The 18,086-nt window shown below is 31.4% G+C and overlaps 1 protein-coding gene and 1 pseudogene across 1 annotated transcript; both read right to left on the minus strand.

The window, feature by feature from the left end:
* Positions 1–389: 389 nt before the first annotated feature.
* On the minus strand, positions 390–1,989 carry LOC105784996 (tetrahydroberberine oxidase-like; annotated as a pseudogene).
* A 3,956-nt stretch (positions 1,990–5,945) lies between these two features.
* Positions 5,946–7,738, minus strand: LOC105780951 (tetrahydroberberine oxidase). Its single transcript, XM_012605491.2, has one exon. The coding sequence runs from the start codon at positions 7,714–7,716 to the stop codon at positions 6,133–6,135; it is 1,584 nt and encodes a 527-aa protein (XP_012460945.1). The 5' UTR covers positions 7,717–7,738; the 3' UTR covers positions 5,946–6,132.
* Between the last annotated feature and the right edge of the window lie 10,348 nt (positions 7,739–18,086).

Below are 18,086 nucleotides of genomic sequence, written 5' to 3' on the forward strand. Positions count from 1 at the left end.
TATTGGGGGTGTTGTGTTTCTGAAGTCCTCGTGTCGTGATTGGGGTAACGGTAAGTGCCTAAAAGATCCGAAAATGTGAAGCATACCCCACACCTATTATCTTATTCAACTCCTTTTTGTATTGATATTTTTATTAAATAAAAAATTAAAAACACAAACCATGTGATCCAATCCCTGTAATGCAAGACCTTTCAAGTATATTCACAGCACAAAAACTATTTTAGAATAAAGATAATTTTTATAATTTAATTAATACATTATGCACTAAATTATTCCTCATGACAAATATAGTGACAAAGAAACAATTTATTTTACAATATAGTATTACTTTTCACCCAAATATTATTTCATTAAAAAAAAAAACTCTAAAATCTTTAACCCTGACTACCTTTCTTCTTTTATAGAGATCAAAGAGGAGGGATACTTTGCTCGTTTCTAAAGAAATCCATTGGATCGACCTTGGTCTTTATTTGCACCAATCTTTTGAAGTTATTCTTGAAATATTTAAGACCCCAAACGCTAGCTTGCTCGTAACTTGTGTAACCAATAATGTTGTTAGTTCCAAGATCTAGATCCTTGTAATTGTAATATGCTTCTCTCGGAGATTTCGAAGCATAACTGGCCATATAACTGTAGAGTCTTCGGATCCAGTTTATGTACGTTCCCGCAGCTGCTTCATTTGTCCATTGGACAAAGTAACTGGATTCGAACAAGATGCCTGCTCTATGTGGGTAAGGTAATTCATTTCCCCGGATTTCATCCATTCTGCCTCCGAAAGCCTCTATCATCGTTATAGCAAAGTCAGCTTCCTCCTCAAGAAACATGTTCATGAACCCTTCGATTCCAGTTTCAGACATCGGTTCCCTGACGAAGTCCGTTTTGGCTTTGAGGCTTGATACTGGAAGAGCATTTCTATTAAGCAAAATATCCACGGGTTGAATTGGAAGTCCTCCAAAGTAAAGAATAGATTGAACCCAACTCATTTGGGTACAATTCTCTTTGGCAAGTCCTAGCTCTGGAAACTCGTGTTGGATCAATGGAATCAACTCATCAACCCCACCAAGAAACATTCCCCTAAAACTAGCTTGAACTGTTTTCTTCCCTACTTGACTGGAATTCACCTTCATTACCCAACAGTCGTAAATAAATCCTTGGGTAACTTGTGAGCAATGTATTGCCATCGATGGAAGATTTTGGTTGCATTTTGTTCCAGGTTCTTGTTAACTGTAAACACAGTTACAACCGGTGGAACAGGGACTAACTTTACTTTCCAAGCAAGAACAACCCCAAAGGTATTCCCTCCGCCTCCTCGGATAGCCCAAAACAAATCTTCACCCATGGATTTTCGACGAAGAACCCTTCCATTAGCATCAACCAATTTAGCATCAATTACATGATCAATAGCAAGACCATATTTACGGCCCAAGACGCCAAATCCACCCCCACTTAAATGCCCACCAATGCCTATAGTGTGGCAAATTCCAGCAGGAAAGCCGAGCGTCTGTGTCTTCGAAGCAATCCCATAATATAATTCACCTGTAGTTGCACCAGATTGAACCCAGGCAACTTCATTTTTTGCGTCAACATTAACATCTCGAAAGTTGACCAAATCAAGGATGACAAATGGAACTTGAGAAACATAAGAAACACCCTCAACATCATGACCACCACTTCGAATCCTAAGTTGGAAGCCATGGTTTTTGGAACAATAAATTGTTGATTGGACATGGGATGTTTTGCGTGGTGTAATAATGGCATAGGGTTTAGGGGTGGTTGGTGTAGAGAACCTAGAATTATGAATAGAAGCATTCAAAACCGATGAATAGGAGGGATTATTTTGGGTGTAAATAACTTTAGAAATAGTAGAAGAGTTTGATATACGAGAGAAAGGCAATGAAGGAAATCTCCATAAGGATGAGCTAAAGTTGCCCCATTCAATGACAATATCACAATAAGAAATGGAAGCACAGAAAGTTGAAGGAATTTCATGTTCTTAAGTTGGCTGTGAGTATGGAAATGTGTTACACTTATTTATAACTATGTTGGAGAAGTTTTATATTCATTATTCCATTTACTTTGTCAAAGTCTACTCCTAGCGAAAACAAAATGCTCTAAACAATACCAATTTACTTAATACCGTGTTTAGTGCATCGAAGTTTAATTTAAAAAGGCAGATACCAATTTTATACACAATTTTCGAATTTTTTTGGTGAATTATGATAATATGGTAAAACTCGAACAATCAACGCGACTAACATGACTTAAACCCAACTCACATCTAAGGCGGTGAACACCCTTAACAGTCAAACCATTTAAAAATATATATTAAATAAAATAAAATTATTACGATTTGCGATGAAATTCTTAAATTTTCTAATGAATTTTGAAGTTATTTATTATTTGTATTCAACTCTAATATATATTTTTAAATTCCACTAACCTAATTTTGATTAGAATATTTATCTTTAAAATTTTCTTTCTTGGTTTTAATATTACCCTTATTTTTAGGGTCATTGGATATTATTATCATTATTTTCGTCAAAATTGGGGGCCGCCACAGCTACTTAATTAGGTTTTAATAATAATAGACGTACGGAGAGGGGCGCACCCGAAGAGACCAGGGCCATTGTTATTTGAGTTTTATTTTAGTATTCTTTAATTATGAGTAGTTAAATTTTAATTTTCGTCTAAAATCCATAAAAGTATTGAATTATGAGATTTGGTAGATAGATAGGATCATCTCTTAATATCATATTTGGTATCGTTTCAAAGATAATCATTGTAATATATATTTTTTATAGTGCTAGTAGCCACATATTGATGATGTACTTTACCTTATTGAACTCAGGACTTGACGTTATACCAAGCGTTGAGTTGAGTTTCCATCATTGGCGACTCAAATATTATAGGCTTGAACCTCATCTCTCAATTTCCAAAATTTCAACATAGTTATGTTAACTATCTATATCACATGGTGAAACTTTATAATATTTATTTATGTCTTAAAAATTTAGAAGACCAACATCCTCACTATGTTCAATTACTCATTCTTTTAGCAAAAAAATGCTATCAAGAATATCATTTTACTATTGTCAAATTATAGTGATCACTTTATCTTTTCTTATCATATTTGACTAGTTTATTTATTTCTTAATGTTCAAGAAATTAATTTCACAATAACCAAATATATGAAACCATAAATCATGTATTCTTCACAAAGTAAGTTGCTGTTAATGTGCCATAAATCTCTTGGTGAAATCGGACAACATATTTGTTATTTGTCATAGTTTATTTTCAAAATCAGTAGATGACTTTAATTTTTTCATTCATAGTCAAATAACATTATTTTTCTCAACACACCTTATATATACAAGGGTGTAACATATATAGTCACACTAATATACCATCAATTGTCCAGTCAACTATAAAATCATACATTTATTCACCATGGGTATTATCAATTATTTTCTGACTATGATCAAAATCAGGTCCATCACCTAAAAATGGGTCAAATAGCAGTCATATTGTAATTTCATACTCATGATATTTTTTTATTCGTGACTTTGAAAGTGAATTTTGAAATTTACTACATCTCAAATTTTATAGAATCGTGAGACCATGGATTATATCCAAGCCATGTACAAAAACCATATGCACCATTATAAATATGCACAATATGATCTCGATTTTAAATATATGATTATCACGTTATATATTCTCACTAGAAAATTTCATATCGAATAATGATATTATTATATAAGCCAAATTTTCCACTATTCTACATTGATTAGAAAAATTAACCATACATATGCATATAACTTAATTCTTTTCTAGTCAAAATCACTTCTAGTCCAAACTTTATGATATAGAATAAAAATGTGCAATCATTTATAAAACTCGTTTAGCTTAAGGTTATTTAATAAAAACAACAACTAAAATCATTTATATTATATGATCATCTACAAACTTTCATTTTAACAATGAAAATGATGTCTCATCTATATTATCCAAATGTTGGTTACTAATATCATTATTTAAATAAATAAATAATATCATATCTCAAATTGAATATCATTAAAAAGAAAGAATATTTTTGTACTAAAAATTTCACTCAGAAATTGGATTGAATGAATTAAATTAATTCAACTCCAACCAAACAACTCTATATAATGTACCAATAAGTACACAAGTGCCTTTTGACAAGTCATAACTTTTCATGTATGGAAGTTTACAAAATAGACATGGTTATTTGGATTTCAAATCATCGAACAAACATGTGTTTTTGGCTTGAGGCACCAACTGAAACATTATTTCCTTGCATTGCTTAAAATTTCATTAACTTCTTTCTTTCTCTTTTTCATGATTGTAAAAATATATGCATGTCATGTATATTATATATTTATGTACCAATCAGAATCATACATCTAAAAAAGTCATGCATACAATGAACTAGCATTTGATTTTTTGCAAACACTTTGTCTTAATGTGACCTAACTTCTTGCAGTAGCCACATGTTTTGTCTCGATTCCTTGACTTTGATTCTTTCTTGCTTCTTGCAACCAAAACCGAGGCTTGCTCATTTGACTTGCTATCCGAATCAAACTCATTGTCAAGTCTGTCTTTGCTCAACAAGTTTCCTTTTGCTTCCTCGAACGAGAGTTTATCTCTACTATAAATCAATGTCTCCTTGAAAGACTTATACGAGGGGCAAATAGCACAATAATAGCATAGTCTGATCTTCATCATCTATATTAACCTCGACATTTTTAAGATCATTCAAGAGAGTAACAAATTGACTAATGTGACCATTAAGGTACTCACCTTCGGCTATACGAAACGTGTAAAGGTGTTGTTTCAACACCAATCGATCTGCTAGAAACTTGGTTATGTATAGGGTTTCTAACTTACTCCATTTATAAGGCTGCTATCGTTTTCTCTGTAAACATCTCCTGCAACATATTGTTTGTGAGGCACAACTGAATTGCTGACAAAGTCTTCTTATCAAGCTTATCCCATTCTAACTGATTCATATATGCGGGCTTTTTCCCTGTAATGACCTTTTTCAGGCCATACTGAACCAAAATAACTATCATCCATACTTGCCATAAACTGAAATTTGTGATGCCATCGAACTTCTCGATATTATATCTCATTGTCATCCCTGAACGAATTGATTGTGAAAAATGAACTAAGCTCTAATGCCAGTTTATTGTGGATCAATACGCAACAAAAAAGAGAAAAATAAAATTGGATACACAAATATTTACATGGAAAAATCCCTTTGGAGATGATAAAAAAATCACAGGCAAAATAGGCTTTACTTAATGAGCAAATAAACGAAGAGTACAAGATGGAGATAACCAAAACAGAAAACCCTGAATCCTAAAAAATAAAGTTCTCTGGCTAAAATAAGAAATTCCCTTAAACTCTTTCAAAAACTCTCTTAATCTTCTCTTAATCTTAATATGATGAAGATGTCGATTGTAGGGTTACTAAAGTCCTTATATAGGTTGAAATTAGTGTGAATATCTGACTAAAATATCTCTAAAATAATCTAAGTTTGACTGGAAAAGGTAGCAGAGTTTAACTGGGAAATGAAACCTGATTTATGTGGGAACACGTCGCCATGTCACAATGTCCTAAATCATCTCACCATGATGTCGTCCGTTGTCGTGACACTGTGTCATTGTGACGTCGGAAACCTCCTCGTTATGATGTCATCGTCTGTTGGGCATGTTGCGTTTTTGAAGTCCTCGTGTCGCGATAGGGGTAACAGTAAGTGCCTAAAAGGTCCGAAAATGCCAGGCATACCCCACACCTATTATCTTATTCAACTCCTTTTTCTTATTGAAATTTTTATTGAATAAAAAATTAAAATGACAAACCATGTGATCCAATCCCTGTAATGCAGGGACCTTTCAAGTATAATCACCGCACAAAAACTATTTTAGAATAAAGATAAATTTATAATTTAATTAATACATTATGCACTAAATTATTCATCATGACATATATAATGACAAAGAAACAATTTATTTTACAATATAGTATTACTTTTCACCCAAATATTATTTCATTAAAAAAAAAACTCTAAAATCTTCAACCCTGACGACCTTTCTTCTTTCATAGAGATCAAAGCGGAGGGATACTTTGCTCGTTTCTAAAGAAATTCATTGGATCAACCTTGGTCTTTACTTGCACCAATCTTTTGAAGTTATTCTTGAAATATTTAAGACCCCAAACGCTAGCTTGTTCGTAACTTGTGTAACCAATAATGTTGTTAGTTCCAAGATCTAGATCCTTGTAATTATAATATGCTTCTCTCGGAGACTTGGAAGCATAACTGGCCATATAACTGTAGAGTCTTCGGATCCAGTTTATGTACGTTCCCGCATCTGCTTCATTTGTCCATTGGACAATGTAAGTGGATTCGAACAAGATGCCTGCTCTATGTGGGTAAGGTAATTCATTTTCCCGGATTTCATCCATTCTGCCTCCGAAAGCCTCTATCATCGTTATAGCAAAGTCAGCTTCTTCCTCAAGAAACATGTTCATGAACCCTTCGATTCCAGTTTCAGACATCGGTTCCCTGACGAAGTCCGTTTTTTCTTTGACGCTAGATACTGGAAGAGCATGTCTATTAAGCAAAATATCCACGGGTTGAATTGGAAGTCCTCCAAAGTAAAGAATAGATTGAACCCAACTCATTTGGGTACAATTCTCTTTGGCAAGTCCTAGCTCTGGAAACTCGTTTTGGATCAATGGAATCAACTCATCAACCCCACCAAGTAACATGCCCCTAAAACTAGCTTGAACTGTTTTCTTCCCTACTTGACTGGAATTCACCTTCATTACCCAAACAGTCGTAAATAAATCCTTGGGTAACTTGTGAGCAATGTATTGCCATCGATGGAAGATTTTGGTTGCATTTTGTTCCAGGTTCTTGTTAACTGTAAACACAGTTACAACCGGTGGAACAGGGACTAACTTTACTTTCCAAGCAAGAACAACCCCAAAGGTATTCCCTCCACCTCCTCGGATAGCCCAAAACAAATCTTCACCCATGGATTTTCGACGAAGAACCCTTCCATTAGCATCAACCAATTTAGCATCAATTACATGATCAACAGCAAGACCATATTTACGGCCCAATACGCCAAATCCACCCCCACTTAAATGCCCACCAATGCCTATAGTGTGGCAAATTCCAGCAGGAAAGCCGAGCGTCTGTGTCTTCGAAGCAATCCCATAATATAATTCACCTGTAGTTGCACCAGATTGAACCCAGGCAACTTCATTTTTTGTGTCAACATTAACATCTCGAAAGTTGACCAAATCAAGGATGACAAATGGAACTTGAGCAACATAAGAAACACCCTCAACATCATGACCACCACTTCGAATCCTAAGTTGGAAGCCATGGTTTTTGGAACAATAAATTGTTGATTGGACATGGGATGTTTTGCGTGGTGTAATAATGGCATAGGGTTTAGGGGTGGTTGGTGTAGAGAACCTAGCATTATGAATAGAAGCATTCAAAACCGATGAATAGGAGGGATTATTTTGGGTGTAAATAACTTTAGAAATGGTAGAAGAGTTTGATATACGAAGAGAAAGGCAATGAAGGAAATCTCCATAAGAATGAGCTAAAGTTGCCCCATTCAATGACAATGTGACAATAAGAAATGGAAGCACAGAAAGTTGAAGGAACTTCATGTTCTTAAGTTGGTTGTGAGTATGGAAATGTGTTACACTTATTTATAACTATGTTGGAGAAGTTTTATATTCATTATTCCATTTACTTTGTCAAAGTCCACTCCTAGGGAAAACAAAATGCTCTAAACAATACCAATTTTCTTAACACCGTGTTTAGCATGGAAGTTTAATTTAAAAAAGCAGATAATTGAATTTCAAGTTTGACCTTTTGTATAAACAAATTAAGTTTGACCTCTTTTCTAGAAGGGCATTAGGAAAATCGAGAGTTTTTATGGACTTATTTAAACAAATTGTAATAATTTAAGGGTTTGTCCAAGTATATTCGGGTAGTTGGAATGTATAGCATGCAAGTATATAAAATCTATTAAAATTTCATAATTGCATGTTTCTTTATTTTGGATTTCACCAAATCGTTTCGAGTTTTATTATAAATAATGAGGAAACCTTTGGTTAGATGGAAGGTCGCACTCCACCAATTTTATATGATGATAATTAAAGATATGATAATAACGTAACATATAATAATTATTATTTTTCATAACTTAGGTTGAATTTCTTTTTTGATACACTATATTTTAATATGCATATGCTTCAACAAAGAATTTAAAGTTTTAGACATTATTTTTGTAAAACTCGAATAAGCAACACGACTAGCATGACTTAAACCCAAGCCACATCTGGGGTATTAATAATATTTATCTTTAAAATTTTCTTTCTTGGTTTTAATATTACCCTTATTTTTAGGGTTATTGGATATTATTATCATTATTTTCGTCAAAATTGGGGGCCGCCACAGCTACTTTATTAGGTTTTAATAATAATAGACGTTAAGGAGAGGGCCGCACCCGAAGAGACCATGGCCATTGTTATTTGAGTTTTATTTTATGGTTCGACTAAAATCGATAAAAAAAGATAGATAGGATCATCTCTTAATATCGTTTTTGGTATCGTTTCAAAGAGAGTCATTGTTTGATGTTTGAAATAATATATAGTTGGTAAAAACATTTTAATCCGTAATCGGGATGGTTTGATTGGTCCGCACTGGAGTCGGATTTTTATAGATCACAAAGTTGTTAAAAAATTAAATCGTACCAAGTTATGTAATCCAATAAAATTTACACATTAATAAACCATAAAATTCTATTAAAAGAACCTATATAAACCATATTAAAATAATCTTGTACATCTTTTTATTTTATTTTATTAAAGGGTTTGTTGAGTTTGAGAATTATCTTTGTGTTTAGGTATCTTTAGGATTAATATATATTTGTATATATTTAATAAAATAATAAATTGTAATATTAAGCAATTACCTTTAATGAAAAAAATATTATTAAGCAACTTGTATAGACTGAAGGTCTGCCCAAAATGTAGGAGGATTTATGTAAAAATATTGGCTCAAAAAATGAGTTTGGGAAAAAAAATAATACCCGTTTAGAAAATAGGTCGGGTCTCAAGTAATACTTTTTTTGCGTGAGCCCAACCCTGCCCGAATATGCAAAAAAAAAAAACAAAGAAAACGGTTGCTTTTTTTACTATTTTATTGTTGTTTTTTTTTTACTATTTTGTTGCTATTTTATTGCTTTTTCTTACTGTTCTTTTGCTATTTTCTTATTATTTTTTTCACAATTTTACTACTATTTCACTATTATATTGTTACTATTTTGTTGTTATTGTATAACTCTTGTTTTATTGTTAATTTTGTTACTATTTTAGAGTCATTTGCTTGTTAAATTGCAACTATATTAGTGTTATTTAAGTATACATATTCTTTTTAAATTTATTTTCAATGTGTTGGGAAACATTTATCTTAATTTTTTTTGTATTTTGGATGTATTATATATATTTTTAAAAATTTAATATGAGCAAGTCGGGTCGGGCTTAGATAAAATTTTAGGCCTATTTTTTGAACCCGTGCCTAACAAACGGGCCTAAAATTTTGATTGGACCCGACCCGACCCATGAACACCTCTATACGTATAATATTAAAATAAATAAAAAAATGTTTCTTCATCAAATAAAAAAGTATAACGCATATAATGTAACTCATGTACTCTTTTAGTTTAATGCATCTTTTTTGAGTAAACTACATCATTAGTCACTAAATTATGGTTAAGTTTTCGTTTTGGTCGTTTAATTAAAAAAGTTATAATTTGGTCACTAAATTATTTGAAAGTTTTCATTTAAGTCACTAAACTATTCAAAAGTTTTTATTTAAGTCACTATTTTTTTAAAAAGTTTTGCTAGTGAGCTTTAAACGACAATTTGACAATTAGTACAGTAGATCAGTACACATCAATGAGTAGAAGAACATACTTTAGATCTAAGTTGATCTGACAATCAGTGTCGGAGATCGAAGACAAAAGTTGTTTGAATTTTGGTTCGTAGATTTGTGATATCCAAAATTGTTTCATGAAAAAAAATGCACTGTAGAAGAGAAGGGGAATGAGAGCTTTCAATTGGTATAGGTAGTGCAAACGGAGAAAGCCATATAATATTGATTTAAACAATTTAGAGACATAAATGAAAACTTTTGAATAATTTAGTGACCAAAATAAAAATTTACCTATAGTTTAGTGACTAATGGTGTAATTTACCCTTATTTTTATTAAATATGATGAAATGTTATTAGTATAATGTTTAAAGTGTAAAATAATTATAATTATTTTATTTAAAGACATAGGGGTTAGGTAAGAGAATTAATACCCTTTTTTTCAATTGGTTAAATTGATATGTTAGTCCTTCCTCAAAATTATAATTTAATTTAAGTTTTTTAATATAAAATTTATGCTTTAGCCCTCTCAATTTTCTTAGTTTTATTTTGTGCCACTAACACAAAAGTTTGGCTTCGCAATTTAACATTTGTATTTTTAATATGATTATTTAAAATGGGTAAATTACACCATTAGTCACCAAATTATGAATAAGTCTTCGTTTTGGTCACTTGACTAAAAAAAGTTACAATTTGGTAGCTAAAGTTTTCGAAATTGTTTTTTGGTCATCCAATTGTTAAGAGTCACTTTTTAGTTGGTAATAACAATTTTAGTTCTTAGCTTTCATATTTTCTTTCAATTTGGCCCTATTTTTATATATAAATTATAAAAAAGCTCAAAATTATTAAAATAAAACAAAACCAAAAAAGTTAGATCATTAAAAGTTTCTTCAATGTTTCTCAAAACCAAATTAGTAATATCTTCAAGTCAAGTTCTATACCCTTGTAGAACACCTAGAACGATATTATAGAAGGTTGGGAAATTGGCTTTGATGCCATTTTTTAGCAAAAATATACAAAATATACCACAAAATTCCTTTTCCAGACTCAATTCAAATTTTAATCTTTTAAATTATTTTTAAAACCCAAATTGTAAAAAAAACTTATATTCTGATTTTTTTCTTTTCTTATAGCGAAAAAGCTATGTCAAAAAACAGAAGAGTTAAAATAGAGAACCAATAATTCCGGGTAATGTTTTTGTTTTTATAATATTTTTAAAGAATAGGCATTGGATATTCCTATACAAATAATACATAGAGAAAATTTGGAGGATTTAAAATAATTTTCCTTATTTTATCTATTTTAAATTTTTATCTACAGAATTTTTACTATATCAATTAGAAAAAGTGCTACATAAGAAAGAAAACAATTTAAAAAATTTAGTGATAAAATTGTAATAATTTTAATTAAATGACCAAAATGAAAACTTACACATAATTTAATGACTAATTATGTAATTTACCAAAATGAATTGAAGTTGCAGTCAATATACTCTACTTAATAATTTAGTGAGTGGTTGTGAACTTAACCATTGGAATATATGACTTGTATTAATTATTAATTAATTAATTAATTAGTCCTTTCTATTTGATAGAAACGTGAAACAAACCCCCTTTAGATAGTAAGTACGACAAAGACAATTACATAAAATTCAGATAAAAATAGTCAAAGGAAAATTACGATGGAGTCAACGGTTTTATTTATTTTTGAAAGAATTTAAATTGATATTTGCAGGTAAATTGAGCCGTGACGATTATTCTAGGCACTGGTGAAGAACAATGAATAACACATGATATATTTGCATAGTTCCTTTTTTTTGTTTGTTTGTCTGCGAGGTATTGTCTAGAAAAATAATTTATTATCTTAACACCTCATACAATAAATGATTATCAGCTCTAACACTCGCTAGATTATAATCTCGTTTTTGTACTTAATATCTATATCACTCTCGTCTAAGTAGGACAGAAAACAAGTAGCACACTTGATTTTTCACTTAATGCACTCATAGAACACGTTCTTCAATGATCAATTCATTAAATCATCTATACAAGTCTCCTCAATATGTAAGGAATTGAGATTAGTTGACTTAATAGATCAAATTACAACCAGTCTTCTCATTAAAACAACAAGATAATTAGCTTTAAGAGTATCTTCAATAAGTGCAGGATAAGTCTTGAACCTTTAGGATATAAGCTCGATGAGTCCAAACAGTGCAAAAAAAAAAAAAAAACCAAAAGGCTTTCTGATGAACATCAACGTCCACAACTTCTTTTGGGTAAGAAAACTAATCCCTTCTTTTTCGATTCCTTTAAAATTGTTTCTGGATTAATTGCCTTTGTTGGCACATTTGAAGGCAAGAATCCTATCTTTACTCATGGCTTGACTTCTAATTGTACTTAAATTGTGCTTGTCAAAAGTATGGTATCTTTATATGCTAGTGCAAACTTTCCATCAACCTTGCTCTTGTTGTTTAAAATAGTGGTCCATTTTTTAGCTCTATTAAGAAGTCTTGCTCCAAATATCTATCTCCTTCAAGAATACCAATATCAATCTTAAAATTGTAATCCCACTCTGAAGCTTCAATTGCATTTTAAGATTGCAAACAATTATCGAGTTCCTCCTTGAATCTCTGCTCCAAAGTTGTTATCCCCTTGCCCTTTAATAATACAAAAACACCACTTTCCAATTACTAGCTCCACTTCCTCTAGATTGAGATGTAAGCTTCAACTTCCTTGTTCTTTCTTCATTCCAACTTGAGGTTAATGGCTCTGTGAATATATTGTAGCATCCGCTTGATTTGTTCTAACGTACAAATTGAGTTTGAACATTCCTTCAGAAAAAATACCACCATATTCCTTGCCTTCCATGTTCCACATAGAATGCACATGAAAATTGAGGAAAAATCTATTGCTTCCTTGTACTCCATATCTTTCTCATTGAAAAATCCATTCCCTAATTGAGTTCAACAAGACATGTTGGATTCAATCAAAGAGATAAATTCCAAACTAGATAGCCCGCACAAAGTCACAATGGACAAAGAGGTGTAATTTTCTCTAATTTGTGAACATGATATTTAAGATGTTTCTTTCTGTTGTGACTATATGAATGTAGGTTATATTTGATGAGGTGCACTATGTGAATGATGTTGAAAGATGAGGTGCACATTTGTTTTCTTATTGTAAGAATATTTTTAACATTGTAACTTTTAACATTATTGTAAGAATATTTTGAATTATACTTCAGTTATCAATTTATATCATATATATTTCGTTGAATTTGAATTATCATTTAGATTTACTATTTTTTGTTGGATTTCATTTTACAGGAAGGGTTGTATATGGATGAAAATTTAATGTTACAACTAAAAAACGGTACTTATAGCAGCGTTTGTGATAAAAGCGTCGCTAAAGGTCATGTCTTTAGCGGCGTTTGTGATAAAAGTGCCGCTAAAGGTCATGTTCTTTAGCGGAGTTTGTGATAAAAGCAACGCTAAAGATCATGACCTTTAGCGGCGTTTGAGGGTAAAGCGCCGCTAAATGTCATGTTCTATAGCGGTACTTTTTTCACATAAACGCCGCTAAAAGCCTATTTTGCTACAGTGCCACCATGTTGACATATGAATTATTCAAGTTCATTATGTCTATTATTATGTATGATTTATCAATTTATTATGTCTCTCTTGCACTTCCTAAGCCTATCTCTCTTAGATACCTCGAAAGCCATTAATCATCCTCTAAGGAGTCTGTAGGCCCCCTCAAAGTCTTTTATCAGTTCCATTGGCATCCAAAACATTGGTCTCTAAAGTCTTTTCCACTTATTCATCAACTCACTTTGAAGTTTCCTCCATACAAGGAGTTCATAACCTCTTTTAGGCCTTCCGTTGCCCTTTCTAAGCTCCTAGGTCACACCCCAAACCTATGTAACTTTTATCCTTAAACTCTAAACCTTAAAACCCTAAAACCTAAACACGCCCCAAACCTTAAATAAAAAGTGGCTTAAGCTTGTTTGGCCACGAAATTTCCCCTGTATTTTTTCACCCGTCAAGCTTCAGTGTCACGACACCCTCATCAGTTGACTTCAGAGGTTGTTTGGGAGCTTCAATGTCGCGACCATGATCTTCTGGTGTCGTGACTTGGCACTCAAGCGACCTAGTTTACTCACTTTGGTGTATGAACTCGAGGTTGCAACATTGGTGACTTAGCATCGCTACCATGAAAATGGGTGTCACGACATCACTCCCTTAATGTCGTGACTTCGAAGATAGGCCACTTAATTGCACATTGCTAAAGTCCAACTCGTTGAGTGGTGATGGAGGCATTGGTGTCACGACCTTGGCCACAGTGGATGCTTTTTTTCATATTTTCTCCTCAACCATATTCCTGCACAAGCTCAATTTAACCATTTAACTGTTGGACTCTGGTGCCTTAAGTATAGTATTTTCGTCTATATACACTTGTAATTTTCTCAAACGGGGCACTTTTTGTTGCACTTTTGAAATGAATAATGCAAGAAATCACTCAGGAGAAGAAAAAACCATAAAAAATATTTCCAAGATACATCCTGCACACTATATATATCAACCTTACTATATTAATACATCATTCCAGTTATAAAATAAACTTAGTACAATTCTAGCCTAGCATTTAAAACAAACTCTAGAACAAATTTAGTACAACTCTAACCTAACAGTTGCAGCCTAACATTTAAAACAAACTTAGCTTTGTAATAGAATCACCACTATTGGAGTCACTAGGTTCCAAATTATCTCCAAACTAATACTCATTTCTTTTTAACATTATTGTTTTTCTCTTTCACATCACATATATATCATACTATATATATATCTTTCAACTATAAGCCTTCTCTCGTGAATTTCTTCCTATGAAGAAATTCTAAAGAGATATAAAAATATCAAGTAAATTGATACTTATTTATAATATAAGTGTGAGCAGTGAGAGTATTCTTGAGTTAATGTGAAATTTAGGATACTTTTATTTCTCTAAAAAATAAAATGATTTTTGAAATTTATTATTAACATATAAATACAGATAATGAAAAGTTTGAAAACTCTAATTTAATTAATAATGAACAATTAAATACAAAAAAAAGACTTAAAATTACATACAAGAAAAGAGAGATCACCACTTGTATATTGTTATATTAAATATATATGAGATTAGATATCCAAGATAATGGCAAGAAAGATCCCTATACTTTGTGGTTTGTTTTAATATGGTACCTACAATTTTAAAATGCCCAACACGTGCTTTATTCTTGTTAACCAACAAAAGTAAAGTTAAGTTAAGGAGTTGACAAGTATCTTGTAAAAGTATAGGAAATATTTAAAAAGGATAAATCCCAAAATTATACATGAACTATGGTTTAATGTACAATTTTATACCTAAAATCTTGATTTGGTCCAATTTTGTAAATTATTAATACAATTATTGATATAACATCATTTTATATTTATATATTGCATACATAAATAATTATATTTATCCAATATAAAAATAAATTGATGTATTTATTTTTAAAATTTGTATGATTAAATCAAAATTATGATTTCAAGTATACATTTGAATCGCAATTAGAGTTTCGTATGCGTATAATTGCATAAAATTAAAGTTCATATATACAATTACACATTAAATCAAAGTTAATGTATAATTTTGAGATTTATCCCAAAAAAACACATGACATTTTTTAAAACTACTTGCGAAACAAAAACAAATTGTAGTGCCAGTATACCAAATAATAACTCTTATTTTAATACCCTCCATTTTTATAACCGAGATAAACTAAACCCAAATTAAGAGAGTTACCTAATACACTCAAACCTAATCACTTCCACAATCACTAGTTGAAGACATACAATCAAACTGAAGAACATCAAGCAAAAAAAAGATGAAAGAGAACCCCAAATATCATCATGAGACAATGAGCAAACCTATTTTCAGCACCACAAATAGAAATACAAGACTAGTTTTGATTGGAGAAATTAAAAACTTTCATAACTTTTGTCTTAACTTGAATAACTTTTAATTGATTAATTTTTATAATGTCCATTGAGAATGATGATATTCCTAACCCACCAATAGCCCATTGAAACATAAGCAAGCTTTGCCCTTCTTGTTAGCAAATTGAAGAAGCCCAAACCAGAGTGGACCATCCCTTTGTGTCTTTTCTTGCAATGTTCATTTTCATTAGTTTGAACTCTAGTTTTAATGTTATGAGTGAAACATTGTCGTATGACTTCATCTAGATCATATATATATATATATATATATATATATATATATATATATATATACAACATTTAAAACAAATTTTATATGTATTTTATGTACTAAATCGTTTGTTGAAAATTTAACTAAATATTTTCAAAGTATTTTTAAAGACTTACAAAATATTCAAAAAAAAATATGTTTAAAATGTTTTTTTAATTTATCTAAATGTTTTTGGGTTAATATAAAAACATTCTACGATGTTTAAAATGTTTTAAAGGGATTTTGGCATGCAAGTCTTGAGACATACAATTACGTGTCTTGAGACATGAAAACTTCAAAACAACACTCTGCTTCAAGATCTATTTGTCTTGAGACATTGTATGGTATGTCTATAGACAACTGCATATTGTCTCGAGACAACGCCTGCCAATGGCTATATAACGAATATTTTTCAACCTTGTCCCAAGAAATCTTGCTAGGTCTCGAGACATGATGTGCAAGGATAGTTTTTAAGCTCGATATTAATGCTTCCAATGGCTAGATTTCATCTTTAACGATTATAAACGTCCACAAACTTGTTCATTGGTATAACACTTCAAGACTCGAGAGAGATATTCAAGTATCAAGATCAAGAGAAAAGTATTCAAATATTTATTTATTTTCATTTCTTTTGTAAATATTCTCTAGCAACTTATTGTTAGATCTTTTATCACTTTCATTCCATTTCTTGGAGAGCTTAATTTTGTAAATAAATACTTTGTAGAAGTCTCTTTGTTTTCTTTCATTCAAATCACCAATTGTAAATTGGGATGGTTTTAGTTGAGCCATAAAAACTAAGAAAGGTTCTAGTTTAGCCACAAAAGCTAGGGGGAAAGATTTTATCTAAGCCTTGTGAAAAAGTTGATGATTGTGAAGGTTATACTTTTTTCCTTGAAAGGTAACAATTCAAGTATAGTGAATTGAAAATTTTTCGGTTAAGATATACAAAAATAGTGAAAGTAGGTAATTGGGTTCGAACAGTTATAAATTGAATTGTCCAAACTTTTCTTCTCTTTTCTTATCATTTAGAAAAGTGTGCAAAGAATTTAAAAATACCAATTCACCCCCTTTTAGTATTTTCTTGAAATTTTCAAGACTAACAAATATATTTCAAACAAACACAATAATAATAATAATATGGATGATACATGTTGGGACCTTAGCTGTCCTTATATCTGAAGTTTCTCATGTTTGAACAGTTTATTGCATGGCATGTTTTGCATCCCTAGTTCAAACGGGACAGACCTTTAGACAACTCTCTGAACATGCGTTTAGGATAATTAAGTGCAGTATGAAGTTGTCGTTTTATACTTTGATCTTCATGGTGTGTTACACTGTTAGCAAATGATCCTCAAACCATGTTTTATTATATCTTGATTGTTGTTGGTCGAAAAATGGTAGAAGGAGGATGGATCAATAATTCCATGTCAAAGTGTTATCCTTATCCTTTTACTTGGAGACTAAGTTGGTTGTTTTACATAAATATGAATGAATTTTATGAGATAATTATTGAAGATAATTCAATAGATAACTTTAGCTTTTAACTAAGAGTTTTATCGTACCGAAAGTTACTTTGACAAGTTGTATTTCTTGGCCTATAAATAGGTTGCATTGCCGCACATGTTAGTGTGCTAGTGGGAGTGCTTTAGGCTGGCTATTTGTGTATCTTATACTTGGTATTTTTGCACTATTGTGTTAGGCTTTTGTTGGAGAGTAAACCTTGTTGTAAACGAGGTTGTTTTGGTGAGTGATTTGTAGCAATTGGGATTGCAATTACTTCTTTGTTTAAAAGTAGATTGAGCTTTAGCTAATAGATGATTCGGACGATT

The sequence above is a fragment of the Gossypium raimondii genome, chromosome 4 (genome assembly GCF_025698545.1).
Source record: "Gossypium raimondii isolate GPD5lz chromosome 4, ASM2569854v1, whole genome shotgun sequence".
NCBI lineage: Eukaryota > Viridiplantae > Streptophyta > Magnoliopsida > Malvales > Malvaceae > Gossypium > Gossypium raimondii.

What these genes read in the sequence shown, in the direction of transcription:
- LOC105780951 (XM_012605491.2), bottom strand. Translation starts at nt 7,716, where the DNA reads ATGAAGTTCCTTCAACTTTCTGTGCTTCCATTTCTTATTGTCACATTG.